The 19,451-nt window shown below is 37.1% G+C and overlaps 1 protein-coding gene across 1 annotated transcript; it reads right to left on the reverse strand.

Moving 5' to 3' along the window:
* Window positions 1–1,756: 1,756 nt before the first annotated feature.
* Window positions 1,757–19,356, reverse strand: LOC132797653 (uncharacterized). The gene is made up of 8 exons (XM_060809410.1): window positions 19,164–19,356; window positions 19,008–19,096; window positions 5,629–5,779; window positions 3,730–3,864; window positions 3,467–3,657; window positions 2,713–2,859; window positions 2,268–2,652; window positions 1,757–2,203 (listed from the first exon to the last, which is right to left on the reverse strand). The coding sequence occupies exons 1-8, from the start codon at window positions 19,224–19,226 to the stop codon at window positions 2,063–2,065; spliced, it is 1,302 nt and encodes a 433-aa protein (XP_060665393.1). The 5' UTR covers window positions 19,227–19,356; the 3' UTR covers window positions 1,757–2,062.
* Between the last annotated feature and the right edge of the window lie 95 nt (window positions 19,357–19,451).

Consider the following 19,451-nt stretch of genomic DNA (forward strand, 5'->3'; position numbering starts at 1 on the left):
TCCTTACCCAACAACACATGCACTGCCTTGTGAGCTCTTCCTTTTGCGTTCTCTCCTTTGTAAAGCTCTTGTTCGATCATGGCTCTTCTCTGCGTTGCCACCTACACTCACACACATACGATGGCAGCATCGTAATGCTCTCCTTGTTTCTCTTCCTATTTCAAGCTGCTGTAAGTTTAGTAGTGGTGGCTAACCGATAAATTAGAAAATCACCGCTGCGGTTTGACCATTCTCAAAATAGCGACTCATTACTCTTGCTCTCCCACTCGACGATTTTCTTTGCTTTTTACATGATTCGTTTAGACAACGTGACGTCACGATGGCCGAACTTTTATTTTTTGTGTGTGCCTATTGCAATCAGAGGCAAACGAGATTCGTGATCACGCCCACGTATACTTGTTACGTTATCGCATGCTGTCACCGTAAATCATTTGATTTCTGATTATGTATTATGTGCATAAATTAGGCAGTGACAACTGTGGTAATCAGAGTAATTACACCGGAAGCTTTCACTATCCATGTTGGGGGTATTCTGGTTAAATGGTTGGTTATATTTTGTATTTAAAAATTTAATTACGAATATTTAAAAGAAAATGCCATTTTTTCAATTTCATTTAGACAACGAAAATCAATAAAAGTTCATTTCAGAGCCATTATCAATGCATAAGCATAAAATGCAGAATACACATTATTTGACTTTATGATTAAATGGAGCAAAAGGTGCGAAAGGCACATAAAGTTAAGCGCGGCTGTCTAAAGTTTTATTATTTATCACACATGTGAATTGACGGCAGGCGAACAAGACGAAGAAGAAGAATGTAAAGTCAAGACACTGCCCAACTGCTAAAGGGTATTGTGGTGAAGGGGAGTGAGTGGGGTCTGTGCTATAATCTGCAGTCAGTTGGCAAGCACCGCAGGCGCCCACAAGCGACACTTTAAAGTCAATAGCCGTAAGGGAAAGAGTAAGTGAGCACATAATTTGCATTGGTTTCCACACTCAGTGAGAGAGTGGGAGAGTATGTAGAAGAGAGGGGATATCTAAAAATGCGACCATAGCAAATAAGCACACATAAGGTTGCAGAGTGATGGCAGAAAGGCAAAGCGTGCTGCCTGGGGCAACCAATATGAGAATGATACGACAACGACAACGAGAACGAAGTCGATGATGAATCTCTAAAGGAAACCAATAACAGACACACACTCAAAACTTCAAGTTGAATTGTGAGGGTGGGATTTGGTTTTGTCTAGGGTTCGTGGGTATTTTCAGAGACAAGCATAAATAAGACACATTGTCTATTTATAAGATTGATTTCGCATATGCAAGAGTTGCACTATAGTGACAAATACCCTACACACACACTTGACAGCTTCAAATTTAATTCAACTCAATTGACACCCACCGACGACTAACGGGTGAAATGCGTCACGCCTTTTGTGGGATTTGCGATGTAATCTAATATCGTTCAACACTTCCGGCACGCAATCGATAAGCGAATTGCCTCAGCTAATTGCGCTGAGATTTGTCACAGTCCAATTCCAGCAATCTATTTCGTCGCCCAAAACGCCAATATAATTGTCATAAATAGTGATAAAACGCAGACACTCTAATCATTAAACGTTTATAAAACAAAAATAAACTTAACGCGATAAAGTTATTCGGAACAACCCCCAGCTTGTATGTGTTATCGACAGACACAATGCAAATATTTGTAGCATACTTTTGCGACTGTACCGTGCAAAATTAAATAGAATCAAGTTTCATATGTGGGTTTTATTATCTTTAACGGGTTACAGATTAATTAAACATCACTGACACATATCGATAGGTAAATCGCACTGATTGCGCTACTGAGATTTCATAATGACGGCGCCATCTAATCAAAATCTAATTTTCCCCTTCCGACGAATCTACAACGGAATTTCGTTTTGAAATTTTGTGGAGAATTTTGAGTGATTGTCAAAAATATGAATGTGTTAATGCCAAAAGTTTTGCGAACCCGTTTAAAGATGTGTTTGAAATGAATTTAAAACGAAAACAATGAAACGATTAATGAACTAGTTTTTAAGCCTCCTCGTCGTCGGCTTCACTAACAATATTTTGTAGACCCTCTGGCTCAGCCTCTTCACCGACCTCCTCTGGCTCGTCATCGATCGCATCACCCATAATAATCTGTTCGGCCAGTTGATAAAGCTCGAGTATATTCTGAAAGCGTCAACACCCATTACCTCTATACTTATGCTAAATAATAAAAAGATGAAAGACTTACCTTGGCATTGCGTAGTGCTACAATTTTCTCATCCTCGAAGCGCAATTGATCGTATTGGAACTTCGATATCAGCAATCCTCGATTATACTCATCCTCCATCTCGGCCTGCAGCACATCAGCATATTCCTGCTTTGCTACGGACAGACTTATGAGACTAGCGCTCTTCACAGACTCCTCGGACACATCGGAGGCATCATCCATGTACTTGGTTTGTATCGCTCCCGGATAATCGCCATCCAACGATGGTTCCCTAGGCATCTCAATGCTACCGGGTCCAACATCGTCCATTACGAAGTTATCCACAGTTGTTGTAACTGGCACTACAACCTTTTTATCATCCTCCAACTGGTGGCGTATGCGCAGCTCGGTCTCCCGGAACTTTTGTCTAGAACGCAATAAGAAATCAGCATGGGATTGAAGTGATATTAAAGTGGGCTTCACTTACCGTGCGCGAACTATGTTGAGAATGTCCTGTGGATCCGAGGAGAACGGTTTGGGCACCCGCAGCGAACGCTCCTTCATTTTGGCGCGTTCGTTCTCCAGGAACTCCTTTAGGTTCTGCTCGCATTCACGCCAGTCTTCATTGTGAATGCTGGAAAATATAAGGTTTCGGTTAGATGATGCTTACAAAGATTTCCTACAAATTATTTTAGGTTTTTAAAAGTAGGAGGAAGGAACAATGTGTGCTTAACTACTTGAATTCCTAACTATAACATTAGAAAGTTATCTTCAATTAGTAACTACCTGAATTTTCATTTAGTTAAGTTAATTTACATTAATTACTATTATAGAATTACTGACAAATTTGTTGCCTTACAAAAAAGGCATAATTCATATTATACTGGAGCATAAGAAATACATCGATATTAAGTCTAGATAAACACATTTATACAAGCGACTAATCAACTAACTGAACTGAACTTTAACTATTCAAGCTTGCAACAATCTTGTATCTTTTCTCAATATGTAGATAAGTTTGCTGTAGCAAAACTTCTTTGGGATTAAAGACTTTAAACTCCAGGCATGCCGGCAGCAAGCGTGTGGACGTGACCTTAATGTATTTAAGGCTGTTGTACATAACTTTTAATTAGGCTAACGCAGCGCAGCAACTAAAGTATGTAGTTTAAGCCCAGCTCATTTGGCTGACAGTCTTCTACACGGAGTTACAGGGGAGGATTGGCTTTGCTGCCTCCACTTACCGCAGCAGGTCCATGCCCCGTTCGGCGTCCTCGATTCTATATTGTTCGACGAGGAGCTTTTGTTGGCGTTGACGCTCGTGTTTCTTGGCCAGCATCTCGGCCTCCTTGGCGGCGTGTTGCAATCTTTCGCGCTCCCATTTAACGCCCTGGACCTTCAGACGTTCGGCGTTCTTCTCTCGACTCGTTTTCAGCTGCAGTCAAATAAATTGCAATTATTATTATGTGCATCTATTTTATAGTTCATACTACGCTCATATTCATACCTTGGAGCGCTCTTTGAGTATCTCTGTGTTGGCATCTTTGTTGACCATGAAGATGGGATCGTCGGCCAGTTCCTCGGGTATTATGTCCGATTTGCCCTCAATAATTAGCATGCGTTCACGCTCCACCTCTTTGAGCTGTACAAATTAAAGGGATTTAATTAATTTTGAATAGTAAAACATGAAAATGAATGAAAAGAATATAGATATTAGTTTGAAGAGAAATGCTAAAAGGTTTTTGGCTACAGATATTAGTAAACTATGATAGGATATTCAACTTAACTTCAGAGAACATTTTGGTGATTGTTTTGGGGTCAAGAAATAGAGAAAATATCCCTTAGAAGTTATAAATGGGAATATAAACTTTATGTGAGAATCAAGATGAAGGATAACAGAAGTTTAACACTAGCTGCAAACGTTCTAAACTCTAATTAATTTAGTAAAAAGAAATTGGGAACTTTAAGGAGTATCTTCATGGGAGTTAAATTCAGTTCCAACCAAAGAAATAATTTGTCGAAGTATCTTCTGAACTTGCCATTTAAAAGACTGTTCTACTTCCTCAAATATTTGCCTTGTAAGTATCCATCATGTATCATGTATTGAAATATCTACTAAACATTTAAAAGATTGTTAACACTTTGTTACTGACTGATGCACTGCCTCAAAAAATTTGCCTTGTAAGTAGTCAAAGTAGTTTTTCAAATTGACTTTCGACAACTAGTTAAAAGCGGCAGAGTTACGCCCATTTGGCACCTCGATGTGCGCAATGCGGCAAAAAAAAACAAAATGATAAAGGCACAAAGTGGCATATCAAGGGAGCTACTTGAAGTTGAGCAAAGAACTCAGACAGACAGACAGACAAAGCTAAGTGCACATTTCCGCTGCAGTGCTTCAACTCGCATGTCTCGCAGACATAAAATCGAGTTTTTCACTTTTTATTTTCGTCTGTTGTGCCTATCGCGATGGTCTAATTTTTTTATGATTTTGACGGCTTGGATGTTGTTTTGGAATTTCATGTCGAGAGCTCATTGAATTCAAGCAGGCGTGACTTTTGTTATTGAAAAGATTCCATTTTCTTTAGAGAGCTGACCACGCCCACAACACAAACAGCAGCATAAAAACAAGTAAGAAAGTTACAGTCGAGTGTGCTCAACTGTGAAATACCCGCTGCCCATTTTGAATAAAAGAAATATATTTTGCGGTATTTTTTTTATGAAAATATACTGCAAAAATACTAAAAATATACCAAATGGTATATTTGTACCGCATTGTCAGCCAAAGCAACTCAGATCCCTAGCAAGTAGGCGTTTTTGCCCATACAAAAATATTTGTTTAATAACTTCGACAATTTTCTGATCGCAACCAAATTTTCAGGAATCATAAGTACTATAGTAATTATTATATATAACAGAATTCCAACTCTAGCTTTAAAATTACGCTTATTATTCGATTTTTTTTTATTTGCGGGGGCGGAGTGGCAAAAATTTGAAACAAACTTGATCTGCGTGCAAACATAACAAACGCTGTCGAAAAAAAATTATAGCTCTGTCTCTTATAGTCTCTGAGATCCAGTGTTTCATACGGACAGACGGACAGACGGACAAGGCTAGATCGTCTCAGCTGTTGATGCCGATCAAGAATATATATGCTTTATAGGGTCGGAGATGGCTCCTTCTACCTGTTAAATACATTTCCTGCCGGCACAAAGTTATAATACCCTTTTACCCCATGGGTAGCGAGTATAAAAAAGGTCTAAGAGCAATCTGTGTGAAAAATAATCGCAGGCGACTACGTGACAATTGCCAAGGGTTGTGACAACTTGTCAAAATTCAATTAGACGCCACGCAAATTGGCCACATTTGTGTCTCGGCCAATTTGTGAGACAAACTTTGGGGAACTTACCTCGCGCGCCTTGATGCGGGCCAACAGCTGCTTGCGGTAATCCTCATCGATGCGTTCGCGCAACTCCTTCATGTAGGCACGGTCCGTCAGCTTGACCACGTTGGTGCCCATTAAACGCTCCAGGCGAGCGCTGATGCGCGGCAAATTGAAGCTGTGGACCAAAAGAGTGAGAATACCAAGTTAAAACTTTTCTGCTTTATCAAGAAGTCGCGACTAATAAAATTCATTTATTTCACAGAATATATATATTTTGCACTTAATTACAAAGCGCAAAGAAAGGACTTTTGCATACCTTTCTTTGGCTCCTGTGTGCTACGTCTTTTCTGCTATCTGCTGTCCGTTCGGGCAAGGACTAAGCCACTAAGGATAATACGCGGCGCATTTGTTATTGCACATGGGTCACGAACTCGCGCCGATGCCGCCAACTTCACCGTTTTTACCGTTTTCGCGCTTGTAACTGTTGGTAACGAATGAGGTCGGCTACACATATTTTGTTTCTATAGCGCTTCTCAGTTCTTGCCTTTATTTTGGTTGCCAAACACCCGAAACCGACAAACGACAAGGACAAGAAGACGCCCCCCAGCCACGCCTCCCTCCCCCCTCTGCCCACCCGGCTACCAAGAAAGTGTGGCAGGTAAACAAGCGAATAAATGTGCAAATTTTCCTAATCAAAGGAGTTTGAAGACCCTTCGAATGCTCTAACAAGTTAAGGATTTTCGCTTGATTAAAAACTTTAATTAGAAATGTTTATTTATTTCACTTAAAATCAAGTATCTAGACCAAGAAAGATCTATATCCCAAAGTATATAAAGACTTAATTAGAAACATTACTATGCACATTAAATTTGTAATTGAATGACTTGATAAAGAAAATTTAATTTATAAAAAGTAATTTATGCACATCCAAAAGGGCACAAATCAAACAAAATTAAAATAAAGAAGCTCAAAATGCTGTTCAAGTAATTTAAGAAGGTTTTCATAACAATTTCTGAAGTATTTAGAAGACATAAAATTATGATTGAATGCTCGACTTAAAAAAAAAAAAAGCTAAACTTAGTTTGAAAACTGTTTTTGCAAGCAAAAACATTGAAGCTTTCAGTTCAATCAAGATTTCTTTTTTTAATCATACTAAATTTATTTGGTATTTGTAGTATTTCAAGTATAAATGAGCCTAAAAATTTAGTATTGCAATTATTTATAAACTTCAATTTGATATATTTCAAGGATTCAACCAAATTCTTCTTTTAAAAATGAAATTTAAAGTAAAATTTAAATTCAATTGGTACTTTTAGTATTCATAGTGTAAATAATACTATAAATTTAGTATTTTAAGTATAAATATTCCTTTAAATTATATAGAAACTTTAATTTTATATTTGTAAAGGTTTCATACAACTTGCGAAAGAATATTTAGACAAATGAAATACGCTCAAGAAATGTGAATGAATTCCTAACAATTTCTCAAGTATCAAAAGTACTGAATTTATGGATGTAACTTAAATTTTGAAGACTCCTTTCGGAAGCGACTAATATAATTATAATTTAATTTGTTATGTTTTATTTTCTTTAAAGTGCATTCAAGTCTCTTCGTTGCCTCAGTCAATTGTCAGTACTCGATTTGAATTTTTTTTTATATTGTTGGTGAACAATAGAAACCCCCTGAAAAAATGAGTGTAATTTTAGCCAAGCCAAGAAGGGAAGTGCTACACACATGAGCACGTGAATAGCAATAGCTAAAGCTATATATGCAGATATATAATAGATGTGCAGTCATATTGCTGTCAAACATTCGTTTGGCTTTTTAGCAGCAGACAGTCGATTGGGGCTCATATGTTATTTGAGTACGAATAGGAGAATCGAGTCTATAGACTATTCTTCATTTTATGTGCTCCACATACGAGAGTAGTATCCGTATGTGTTCTCGTTCCGTTCCCCCGGGGTTTATATGGTAATACATATTGGTCCCATACATGCGATATTTTCGGCTTAAATGTAGACAGTCATGATAGCAAAAGGCGGACGGCACAGCTTGGGCTTTCAAGACATAAATTTCGCTAGAAATTCCCCATTTGTATCTAGTATATGCGATATATTCTCGAGTTGTTCAAATTTGTCTTTCTTTGCTTAAGCGACATCGACGGGCCGAAGTAATTAGTCTAGCATTATAATGGGTTTATCCACAAGATATGCTTAATGCTCAATGCTAGGTATTTACCATGCTGCCGACTTTTGTGTCATTTGCTGCACGAAACAAATTTGAATTGACACCCGAAGGGAAGCGTGGAAGGGAAGTAAGGGGGAGGTGCATAGGAATAAGGCCAACTTTGTGTCGAAATAATGCTAAATTACTTAAATGATATAGCCTGACTTTGACTAACAATTCCGCACAGGCCACACATCGCCTGACTTTGGTTACCACTTTCTGGTTTTTCCTTTTTTTTCGGTTTTGGTTTTGGTTTTATTTTGGTTTGGTGCTGAGCCAACAAATCGTTTTGGTTAAATAGCTTTTAACTGTTATTTTAATGTGGCTTTGGGCCAAAGTTAAATGCACTTTTAATTGTGTATTTAACACCAAACACAACTAAGAGAAACTTTACATTTGCTTTTGGTTACTTTGCGAAGCTTATGAAAAGTTTATACCAACTTCAAAAATAAGAAAACTTTTGCATTGGCTGATTTAAGTTGGCATTTCAAGAAAAGAGGCAAATAGAGTCAAAGATGGAAAACATAGGAATGACATTTCAAAATAAAAACTCTTTGAAGTTAAGTTATTTTTAGAACGAATTAGTTTTAAATATAAAAATGCGAGGCTGACAAGACAGTCGATAAATTATTATAAATGAAATATTTTTAAGATATAAAAGAAGTGATATAATACTCAACTGTATACTTCATTCATATTTCAAAATATATATTCAAACGGTTTAAAATAATCTAATGAAAAGTTACCTACTACAATTGGGGCTTTGGCTTTGGCTGACAATCTAGTATAATTTATTTTCTTTGGTATATTTCATACTCTGTGGTATATTTTGTAGTCTATGGTATATTTTGTAATCTATGGTATATTTTTATATAGTAGAATATGGATATAGGATGGATATACTAAAATATATCAAAGGATATATTTAGTATATCGATATTGTACTGTATAAAAATATACCATAGAGTACAAAATATATATAGAATATTTTTTAGAATAAAAATATTCCAAAAATATACTCAAAGTCAAGAACTCTCAACTGCAGCTTTCTTTCTTGTTTCAAATGTGTGATTGATAAATTTAAGAAATATTAGATTTCTAAGGCATTTTAGTACCTTGCTTGAAACTCATATTTACATTTAAACCAAACTAGAAATTAATTACAAGAATAGCCTTATAATTTACCAGAAATAGACACTGCAATTTACTAAGATTTATCGCAGCTCTTAGCCTAGTTTACTCTAACGTCCCACGTTTCGATAACAATTTCGCGCATTTATTTACATTTTTGTGACATTAGAGACTAGTTTTGTTTTATAGCTGAATGCATGGAATATGGCTAACATGTGCACAAGATTTTATCACTCTGAGCGTAACCCATTCGCTATTCACCCACGTGAGACCCAGGACAAGGTCTGACCCCCACACAGAGAAACCACATGCAGAGAGAGTGAGATTGCATAAAAGCTATTGAGTATATATCAGAGGTAATAATCGGGGCAGCGCGAGGAGTCGGAGTTGTACGTACTTATAAATCACAGCCCACCTGAGCGTGCGTGACAGGAACGGATGCAGCCTTTGGCAACAAATGTCATGGACTCGTTGTTGAGGGGGCGGAGGAAAGGCGGAGAGGTGGGCGGGTAATAAAAAGATTGTCGGCATCCTGAACTCATACTTTTGCAGGAAATTCGACAACGAAGCAAAACGCTTCCGTTTCATTCCGTTTCGTTTTGCAATTGCTTTGTTTATATTGCAATTATATACACTTTCGAATTGCACATGACATGACAGATTGCCTCCTGCTGCACCCCCCCTTTCACCCCCCTCTTCTTCACCGTTGTCTTGTGTGTTTCCATGTCGAACACTCGTAATTTATGCATGTGCGAAGTGAAACGACTCGAACTCGACTCGATTCGAATCGAATTGATACCCCATTGATTGGAATTTCATTATCAATGTCAATGCTGATGTAACACAGCTATCAACGACGTTTGGGCCAACGACAACACACACACTTAACCTGGCTTACAATCTTTGCACCTTTGCCTTTGCCTTCACATATTGAAAATTGATTGAATTGAACTTTTGATGACTTTGAACTGCGTTCACTCTTCCACGCTTCGGATTGAGACATCAAAGCCAACACACACACAATGTTGTTATTGTTGTTGACTCTCAAATAGTACAATGTTTCTATTCCTGGTACACACACGCACACTCGCATCTACACAACCACATATTCAATTTGTCTAGGCGACAAATGTAACTATTGGGCACGAAACCTAATTCCCTTCCTTATTTGTCTCAAGATCATCAAACTCAATAAGCACACTTCATCTGTTAACACGTGTGAAGATAAATAGCAACTGCATTTTAGAGTCTAGAATGAAGTGAGATGCATTGTTAACTACTAACTGCAGTGTAATGCATTAATTTGAAAGCAATTTTTTCTGATAGCTCCTTCTACAGCTTCATATCTCGTGTAGAACATATCTTTGGATAATAAAGTGGACAAGTTCTAGAATTAGAATACCAACAAATACTGAAAGCTAGTTTTAGTTAACCACATAAAAATATTTCTGAATGTTCAATAATGGTCTATAATATGTATGTAAAGTACCTTCTCATGGTTTAAATTCCCCGAAAGATGAAAAGTTGATAAACATGAAACATTTTCTGTTCTAGGTTTAACTTGACAAAGAAATTAAGGAACTTGTAAAAATCTGTGATGAACTTTCTTAAAGATTTTCTCTTTTCAAATATAAAAATATGTTTCTGTAATTTTCTATTTTTAAAAACTTGAGCTGTACTTTATTAATGATATGATTAACCTTTTATGTGCAGATTATAAACATTATTATAAGCTGTGAACGTGGCTTAAATTCCGCCTGATTTTAAAAAACTTATAGCACGCAATTATATACTTTGGTTTTTTTAGGGTATTAACATATTTTCCTATAATCTTGTAAAAACTTATGATGAACTTACTTAAAGATATGATTAACCTTTTCAATTTTTAGGATATGCTGATTATAAAATATATTTTAAGCTGTGAACATAGGCTACTACTTTATTAGCAAATGTTGCATTGGTGTGCATTTTTTTACTAAATCTTTTTTTTTAAATAAAGTGTATTATTATAATTTTGACAATCTGTACTATATTTACCAACAACAAGAGTGATATTCATAAGTAAATTACTTGAAATAGAAGAAGGAAATTAGGAGATAAATATTAGAGACAAATTATTATATCTGATTACCAAGCTAACTAATAAACTCAATAATAATAATATAATAAAAATAATCTGAATGAACAAAAATTAAAAACAAATTGGGAAATATTAAAAGAAACTATAAATCGAGCAGGAAGTTAATGGACTGTTAAGAATGTGCTTTGGTGAAATTATATTGAAACTGTCTTACAATTCTACTAAAGAATAAAATAGAAAACTCTTGAACGTATCATTAACTTTGTTATTTAATCACATTTGCTGCAGCGAATGCCTAATGAATATATATGAAGTAAAAATCTATTCATTGGGAAGGTGAATCTTTTGATGCAATAATTTGAGATTGATTCTATTTATGAGTCAATTAACGCCACTTGCGAGCTGTCGACGGAATGTCAAGCGTAGGATATTAGTTTACAGACTGGGCCTTGAGGAGGTCCGTCCAAGAGAGCTAATTGAAAGACAAAGTTATAAAACTAGCTTCCATGCCTGGAGGGCGCAAAGTGTCTCCTGAAAGTATGCAACGTTAATTAATGCGAGCGACGTGCATAAATTTCGCTATCACTTGACATTTATGCGTTTTTCCTCGACTCGTTTGCAGCGCATTAAAATTGATAATTGCAACACGTACCGCGGCGCCAATAAATGTGCGGGAATATTGGAAAAGTGCTTGGCTTGAAAGGAGTTTACCTATCTGGTGGCTCCAAAGTGCACTGCACGAAATCGAATAGAAAATCCTCCTCGATCTCCACGGCTGCCACAGCCAAAGCTTTGCGTTTGGGCCTTTTTCTTCGTCCGCTGTTGGCCATATTCAAACGCCCATAGTTGGGCATGGTTTGAGTATTTAATTAGAGATGCGTTGTATCTCCAATTCTTTTCTTTTGCTTCTTTTCTGGGGCCGCGGTGGGAACTTTCAAGCGCCAATGGCGACTGTCGAATGTGGAACCCTACGCCATGTGATTCTTGTTTTGTTTCGCTTTCATTTTTTTGTTGTTGACTCTCCGCACATGTGTGTGAATGTTTGTGGGTGTGTGTGTTTGGCATGCAGAAGGGTCGAGTGCTACATGTGGCAGCAGCAGTAGCTGTATTCCACTTTAATGTGGCACGGTGTCGTGTTTCAACATGCCGCAGCTCAACTGAACTCAACTCAACGCTGTTAAGCGCAGTTCCAGTTCCAGTTCCAGCTTTGCCTCTGCCTCTCTCTCATTCTCTCTCTCTCTATCTCTTTCAAGCTCAAACTCGCAGCTCGGTTTCGCATTGGCCAGGCCAAGTGGGCGCGCTTTGCATCGCGGCATCGGCATCGCATGTTGAGCTAAGCGTTTAATGTTAGGCTTAATGACATGACACCAATGTCAATATTATGACAAATACACAACGTTGTGTGTCAACAAGTTTGCACTTTACACTGCGACAAATCGGGGGAACATGTATCACAAACTTTTCATGGTTGATAAGTCTTGAATGTGTTTGACTTGTCCATTAAGTATTACTGTAACCAAGTTGAGTTATTCCTCTTTTAGACATCAAAACTTTCTTTTATCCGTTTTCTTAAATTCTTGTTAATGTTGTGCCATGTATATTGGAGGATTCCGTTTTTATATTATATATTTTTCACTTTTCTACTTATTGTTAAATGCACAATAAGTTACAAAGAGACAACATCATCTGATGGTGATGAGACCAAAAGATAAATTTGCAATTCACATTATTCGCATCGCCTTCAAATCATAAATTCCAAAGTATTTCGCTCTCACAGTAGTTGGTCACACTATTGCACGGAATTACTCTAATTTTTTTTAAAAACAAGTACTAAAAAATGGCAAAAATTGTAATTCTCACGTTTTGAAATCCTAAATTTTTTCGCATTGTGTTGAAATCATAAATACCAAAGCTATTCGTTCTCACAGGCTTTGGTCAAACTATTCCTTGGAATAAATCTAATTTTTGCATAAACAAGTAATAAAAAATACCAAAAACTACGATTCTCAAGTACAGAATGTGTTACCCAACAAAAAAAGCTAAGCAACCGATCGCGTTCATTTTTCATCGATCAATTTCAGAAAAGAAAAAATCTTTAAAAGAATTCTTATAACACATAATGAAATCTAGTCTATTCAATTCCTATATTAATCACTACTTTCAATCTTACTTAATTTCTGTCAATTTCCTTTTCTAGTACAACTTCTAACACCTCCTTTTCTTGCAGTGCAGTGAACATGCTTTTGCTTCGTCAGGTGACAACTCTATTTTTATAATCGTCAAAGCAACTAAATAATGTGAAAGTAGTTTTACTACTCACTAGAATCACACAAACACACACACACACACACAGCTGCCTTTCCCATCCATTTCGCTACTTTTGGTATTTCGCCCCACACGAAATGCCTTTGGAGAATGTCCTGTGAATGCGAAGATTTTTATGGTTGTCATCGTTGTGTTCAATCGAAACGTATCGTATATTGTCGCTTTATGACACGGACAAAAGCAAAGACAAAGCCAAAGGCAGGGGGTAGAATGTATGTGGAAGGGTTGAGCTAGTCTCACATTACCATTTTGGTTGGGCTGAAACCAGAAACTATTTCGCTTTATGGCCAGGTTTCATGCCAGACAGCCATACAATAATTCCCTCTAATTTCAATTCGAAGAGTTGCTGAAATTGAGCAAACACTTTTGCGATTCTCTCTCAATCGTGGCAACCCATGCAATCTTCAGTTCAGGGAGAAGGAGGAGAAGTCTCGTGTGGCAAATTGACGTGCTGGAACTTTAAGAGACGCCATCGAGACTTCAATTACAGTCTCGGCCACAGCTTCTGACGACCTCGATTGTGGCCACAAAGTTGCAGTCGCAGTGTCTCGACACCTTGACAACACGTAATTCCGTTTGTTTATTTTCTCGTTTGCCTTTCACGGCTTTTCGGTTCTTTTGTGGCAATAATATCACTGCAATTGCAGCGAGCGAGCCATGGACTGGCGACTTATGATTGTTTTTATAACAGCTTAGAGACACACTTTGACACTGACAAGTCGACGACATTGCTCCGCTTTACAGTCGCTATTACTAGCATTGGGTATAACAGGCTATCGATACAAATTCATAACAGTCGAAAACCTAACTCTTCCTTAACTTTCTTAACTCTTTACTTTCACTTTAAGTGCATTCCAAAAGTTACACTTCTCAAATTTTACTTTTTACAGAGTATTTGTCAGTCGCGCATGCCTTAAGTATAACAGACTGTAGACACAAATTAATAACAATCTAATCCAAGCTCTTCCTTCTCTTCCCTCTCACTTTAAAAGGCATTCCAAAAGTTATTCTTGAATTTCACTTTTTACATAGTATTTGCCAGTCGCGCATACCTTGATTTAAGCAGCTTAACTAAGTGCACTTGAGGCATATCAAAGCGCAGCCTTATTTGCTGCAATTTAGCATTTTCCTTATTTTCTTTTCAGCACCAACTCATTTAAACGAGTTTCAATGCCAGCACGCAATTAAGGTTTGTGTATTGGCTAAACTTTGAGTGAGCTTCGATAAGCTTTTTACACTGTGAAATATTTAAGAGGAACTCGACTCTATGCCCTAGCAAAAGTAGATTATCATAAAAAAGTGCGAAAGAGAATCTGAAGAATTTTAGCAAAGTTAATTCAAAATAAACAACTGTTTCCAACTGTTGATTAAAATATAAAAAAAAAATGTAGTAACTGTCTGGCAATATTGTAACATTAACATAACTACTTTCTACTACTTATGAAAAAAATAATGTTAAGATATATGCAAAAAGATGATAAAATATAAATCAGGCAATCTGTGCTCACGAGTTAAATAAAAAGGACGTGCTTTCACAATATTGAAATTGCATTATTAGAATTTTCTGAATTAACGACTATTCTAGAGGGTTTTTAATTTTTTGATTTTGCCATGACTCCTAAAGATTTATATTTTAAGTTCTTTCTTTAAGCTTAACTCATTAAAATAAAAATATGACGTGTGTTGTTTGTCAGCAAACTAGTTAGAACACTTAACACTTCACTTTTTCTATATCTTGAAATCACAAATAATTTGGCACCCCTGTTGAAGGGAACTTCTTGAAATCACAAAAAGTTTGTCATGTCTTTTAATGAGAACTTCAGTTCAACGTGTTACCCAAAAAAATTACAACATTTAAAGAGCTGCTTTTAATACTTTTCCACAAAATAAAGTATAAATCCTGAAGACATCCTAAACCTCACATTTGAATTTCCACAAACGATTTTATCTCGAATCACTTTCGCTGATTACTTCTCAAATAGAAGATTCATATTTAACATTCTTCATTCTTGTTGCTTATCAAGAAATCAAGTAATCAAGAAATCAACACGAATGCTATTCCTTTCAAGAAACATCCAAAAGAACTAATAATAATATAATTTAAAGAGCTGCTTTAAACATTTTTCCACAAAATAAAGTATAAATTCTGAAGACATTTTAAACCTCACATTTGAATTTCCTCAAAGGATTTTATCTCGATGAATTCACTTTCGCTGAGTACTTAAATCAATGTAGCTTTTTAAACCGGGAGAAATTTTCAAATAGAAGATTCATATTTAACATTCTTCATTACAAGAATGAATGCTTATCAAGAAATCCAACACATTTAAAACGAATGCTTTTCCTTTCAAGAAAAGTTTTGTATCCAAAAGAACTACTCGTTGCCTTTTCCATTCTAAATTGATTTAAATCTTACGTGCACTTGACGAGATCCTGCAGATCCTCCGGTGTGAGCGCGTACTCCGCTGCCAGCTGAGGAGCATTGAGTCGTCGCTTCTTGCGGCTGCGTTGCTTGCGTCGCGGAGCTGCAACGAGAGCCGCAGCACGCAGACTGAGGGCCACATTATCACTGGATTGAGCGGGACTGGTGCGTCTTCTGACCATGTTGTTGGCCACAGCAGCAGCCACGCTTTCGGTGACCCGATCATCCACATACTTCCCTGAGCCAGTGCCTCCAGCTGCAGCTGTCGAGGAGGCAACAGTCTCCTCCGCCTTGGTTTTCTCTGCGTAGCTGTCGCGTCGCCAGGATGGCGTTAGAGTCCGGATGAGATTCTGTGTGTCTGCGAATCCCTCGTAGTTGTAGCGTTTGCGTAGACTGAGCCCGGAGAGGTATTCGAGCGTCTGCCAGACATTCATCTTGTTCGAACGGTAGCGCGGCTCGTCGTCGACTGACCAGCAATCGTTGCGTGCAATCCGCTGGGCGAGAAGCATCGTTACCGTGGTGCACTTGCCACCGCCGCTGCCGCCTCCGGCTGGCTTCACGGGCAGCACCCATTCGCTGGAGTCAGAGCGAGCAACAGTGCCACAGCCAGTGGAAGCACCAGCTGTGAGTGACATGTGGATAACTGAGTTTGTTTACGCCGTGTATCGGGAGAGTTTGATGGACAACAACCGGGGCACGTTCGATGTCAGTTTCTTTTGTTCATTTCGGCGTAAATTGAAATGTAATTAAGTTTCTTCCTGCCTCTGTCTTCCTCTCTCTCTTCGTCGCGTGCGACGTTGCTGACGGCCAAACTTCATTTGAGAGTTCCGGCCCGGAATCGCAGTCGCAGTCGCAGTTGGCGTCGCAGTCGCTGTCGCCGTCGACGTCTTCTGTTGCGTGGCTGTGCAGCCAACGCGTATCGTGTTTATTTCCTTGCCATATATGCAGTCGAAATCCTCCTCCATCGAGGCAAAGGTGCAACACCATCAGCTGACTAAAGCTACAGCGCCATTAAAAATAATATTCTGATTGAGTGACGCGCCGTTTAAGTACTTTCTTTTTGTCGTACTCCGTACTGACACCATTTTCCGCTTGATTTTGATTTCCCTTTTGTTCTCTATCGAACACGCAAAGTGTTTGTTCGCGTAGTTCCTCCGCAGCCCCAAAAATAGCGTTACTTTCATTACCATAGAAGACTACGCAGCTAAAGCTCTACCAAAAGAATGCCTAGCACATTAAATACGTTATTTAATGTGCTATTGAAAAGAAAGTCTTTGTTCTATTGTTCTATTTCAATAGAAAAAACGCGTACTAATTATTCCTAGAAAACCATAAGTCTAAGTAGGAATTAAAAGAAAATTTAGCGAATTAAAAGCTTTACTAAAATAAAGTTTATATTCTAAAAGGCCTAAACCAATCGATATCAATTTCAGTTATCAACATTTTACCCTCTTCTCGAAATCAATCTTAAATTTTACAAAACTTTCACAGAAATTGTTTTGAATTATTTAAAGTTTCTTAAATCAAATGCTTTTATCCAAAGCACATTTCACTTCCATTAGTTAAATAATACAAAGTTTCTTTAATTGAAAACTTTCTAACAAACCATACCTGTTTTAAATTACGACAAAATTTCTTTTAAATTAAAGCTTTCATCCAATAGCTAATTTTACTTCCATAAGTTATTTTTTGAAAGCTTCTCAATCAAAACTTTTACCATAATTGTTTTAAATTATGGCAAAGTTTCTTAAATTAAAGCTTTTAACAAAAGCAAAAGTTCATTTTTAAAAGCTTCTCTAAACTTTCAGCGAAGCTGTTTTAAATTATGCAAATGTTCAAAGCACATTTTACTTGCACAAGTTCCATAAAACACAATCCTTTCTAGCTCTTCTTTATCCGACATTCCTCCTCAGACCTTGAGACCACAATAACACTTCAGGCTGTCCACATAGAGTCGCAAGTGCGATAAATTGTATGTGACCTAGTTAAAGAGAAGGAACCCAGCCAATTTCCTGCCATCACATTTTTCCCAATTACTTGGCAAACTTTTGCTGACAGCCTATCCAAAAAGGTAGCATTACCTCTACTATATTATATACTATAATATGTATTCACCCAGTCACTCATTTGGTAGTTGGTAGTTCCGATATCGAACTCAGACTATCAATCAAACGCTTAGTTAGCATCGCGTGACTATCACATATCATAGCACCACGAATATATCACAGCTTACAGCAACGAATATTCTTTGAGTATAGTCGAGAAATTAGCGCCCTCAAACGCTTCATTTCAGTGCCAAAAGTTGAGAATTTGAAAAGCTTAAAAAGAGCTCAAGACTTTGAACAAGTGATGCAATTTACGTAACATGTTTCCAGATAAGAATTCAATATGTAAACTTAAATTGCCCTAGGTAAAAATTACAGTGAACTACAGAAAAGGTTTAGCATTTAAATGTTCTACAAAAGTTGAATAGAAAAGATTCGATAATGTTCTATGTGTCGCCAAAAAACCTTATAAGAGATTTAATGCGGCTTAAAAGCTCTTAGTCTCAAATATAATTGTTTAAGAATAAGGTAAAAGTTCACTATGCAAAGACAAAGAAAAGTTAGAAGATTAAATAACGTCATATGTGCCGCTTAAAGAACTTTTAGACTTATAGACTTTTTTAGAGCTTTAATGCGCTTTAAAGCTCTTGGTCAACTCTCAAATAAATAATTAAATAAATAACTTTTTAGAGCTTTAATGCGCTTTAAAAGTTCGCAGTCAACTCTCAAATAGAATTGTTTTAAAATAAAAAGCAATGAAGCATTTTACTTTATCTTGAGACAATAAATATTATACACCCAATGCTTTTCCTACAACTATTTCATCAGCATTTTATCAATTATTTTATGCAAATATTTAGCAATGCTTTCGACTTCCTCAACTGTCATTTTGTTGAGCAGTGTAATTTCAAGGTGCGGCCGCAACTATTAAATGGATGCCATAAAATATTATTATGTCGCCCACGTTGCTAGCTAAAGAATCTTAATTGAATGAGAGTTGCATTTGGCGCCGCTTCGTGTCTGTTTCGCTTTCAATCAATGGCATGCCACACAATCCGCCATTCATAAACCGCACGAAACAATTGCAAAGGTCGAGAGAAGCAATGAGACGTCGTCTCACACCCCGCATTATAATAAACATATTTATAGGGAAATCAAATGCTCAATACTCACGCAACAATAACATCCGGATCCTCCCACCATTTCTTCTGAGTAGGCGCCAATCGAAGGCTCACCTGACGCCAATGATTCTTATGAACCACCTGTGGTCAAGAATGATGCTCATTAATATCCTTTAACAATGATATATTGTATTTTTTATACTCATACCTTGTACTTTTTGGGATCGTAGGCATTATGATCCTTATCCGTAAACACCAGACGCGTTCCCATTCTCACGTCCCTTCTCCAAGTTTTTCACAGTGTATTTAATTCTGTAATATGTAAAATATGTATTTAAAGAAGTGTTTGAATTTGTGTTGTCTCCTGTTGAAACACAAGATGTAATTTTGATAGTTTTCACAAGGGCCTTGATTTAGTGATTGAGTAGTTGGAAATTTGAGAACTTTGTAATATACATGAACCCATTCCTTCATATTTTTGCCACTCTATAGTTTA

Source organism: Drosophila nasuta, chromosome 2L (genome assembly GCF_023558535.2).
Source record: "Drosophila nasuta strain 15112-1781.00 chromosome 2L, ASM2355853v1, whole genome shotgun sequence".
NCBI classification, from domain to species: domain Eukaryota; kingdom Metazoa; phylum Arthropoda; class Insecta; order Diptera; family Drosophilidae; genus Drosophila; species Drosophila nasuta.

Excerpts from the sequence above, each read along its gene's own strand:
- LOC132797653 (XM_060809410.1), bottom strand. The coding sequence starts at position 19,226 with ATGGGAACGCGTCTGGTGTTTACGGATAAGGATCATAATGCCTACGAT. Across the intron at positions 3,658-3,729 it reads TACTCAAAGAGCGCTCCAAG|CTGAAAACGAGTCGAGAGAA; the intron begins GTATGAATATGA and ends ATTTGACTGCAG. Across the intron at positions 2,204-2,267 it reads TAGCACTACGCAATGCCAAG|AATATACTCGAGCTTTATCA; the intron begins GTAAGTCTTTCA and ends TGACGCTTTCAG.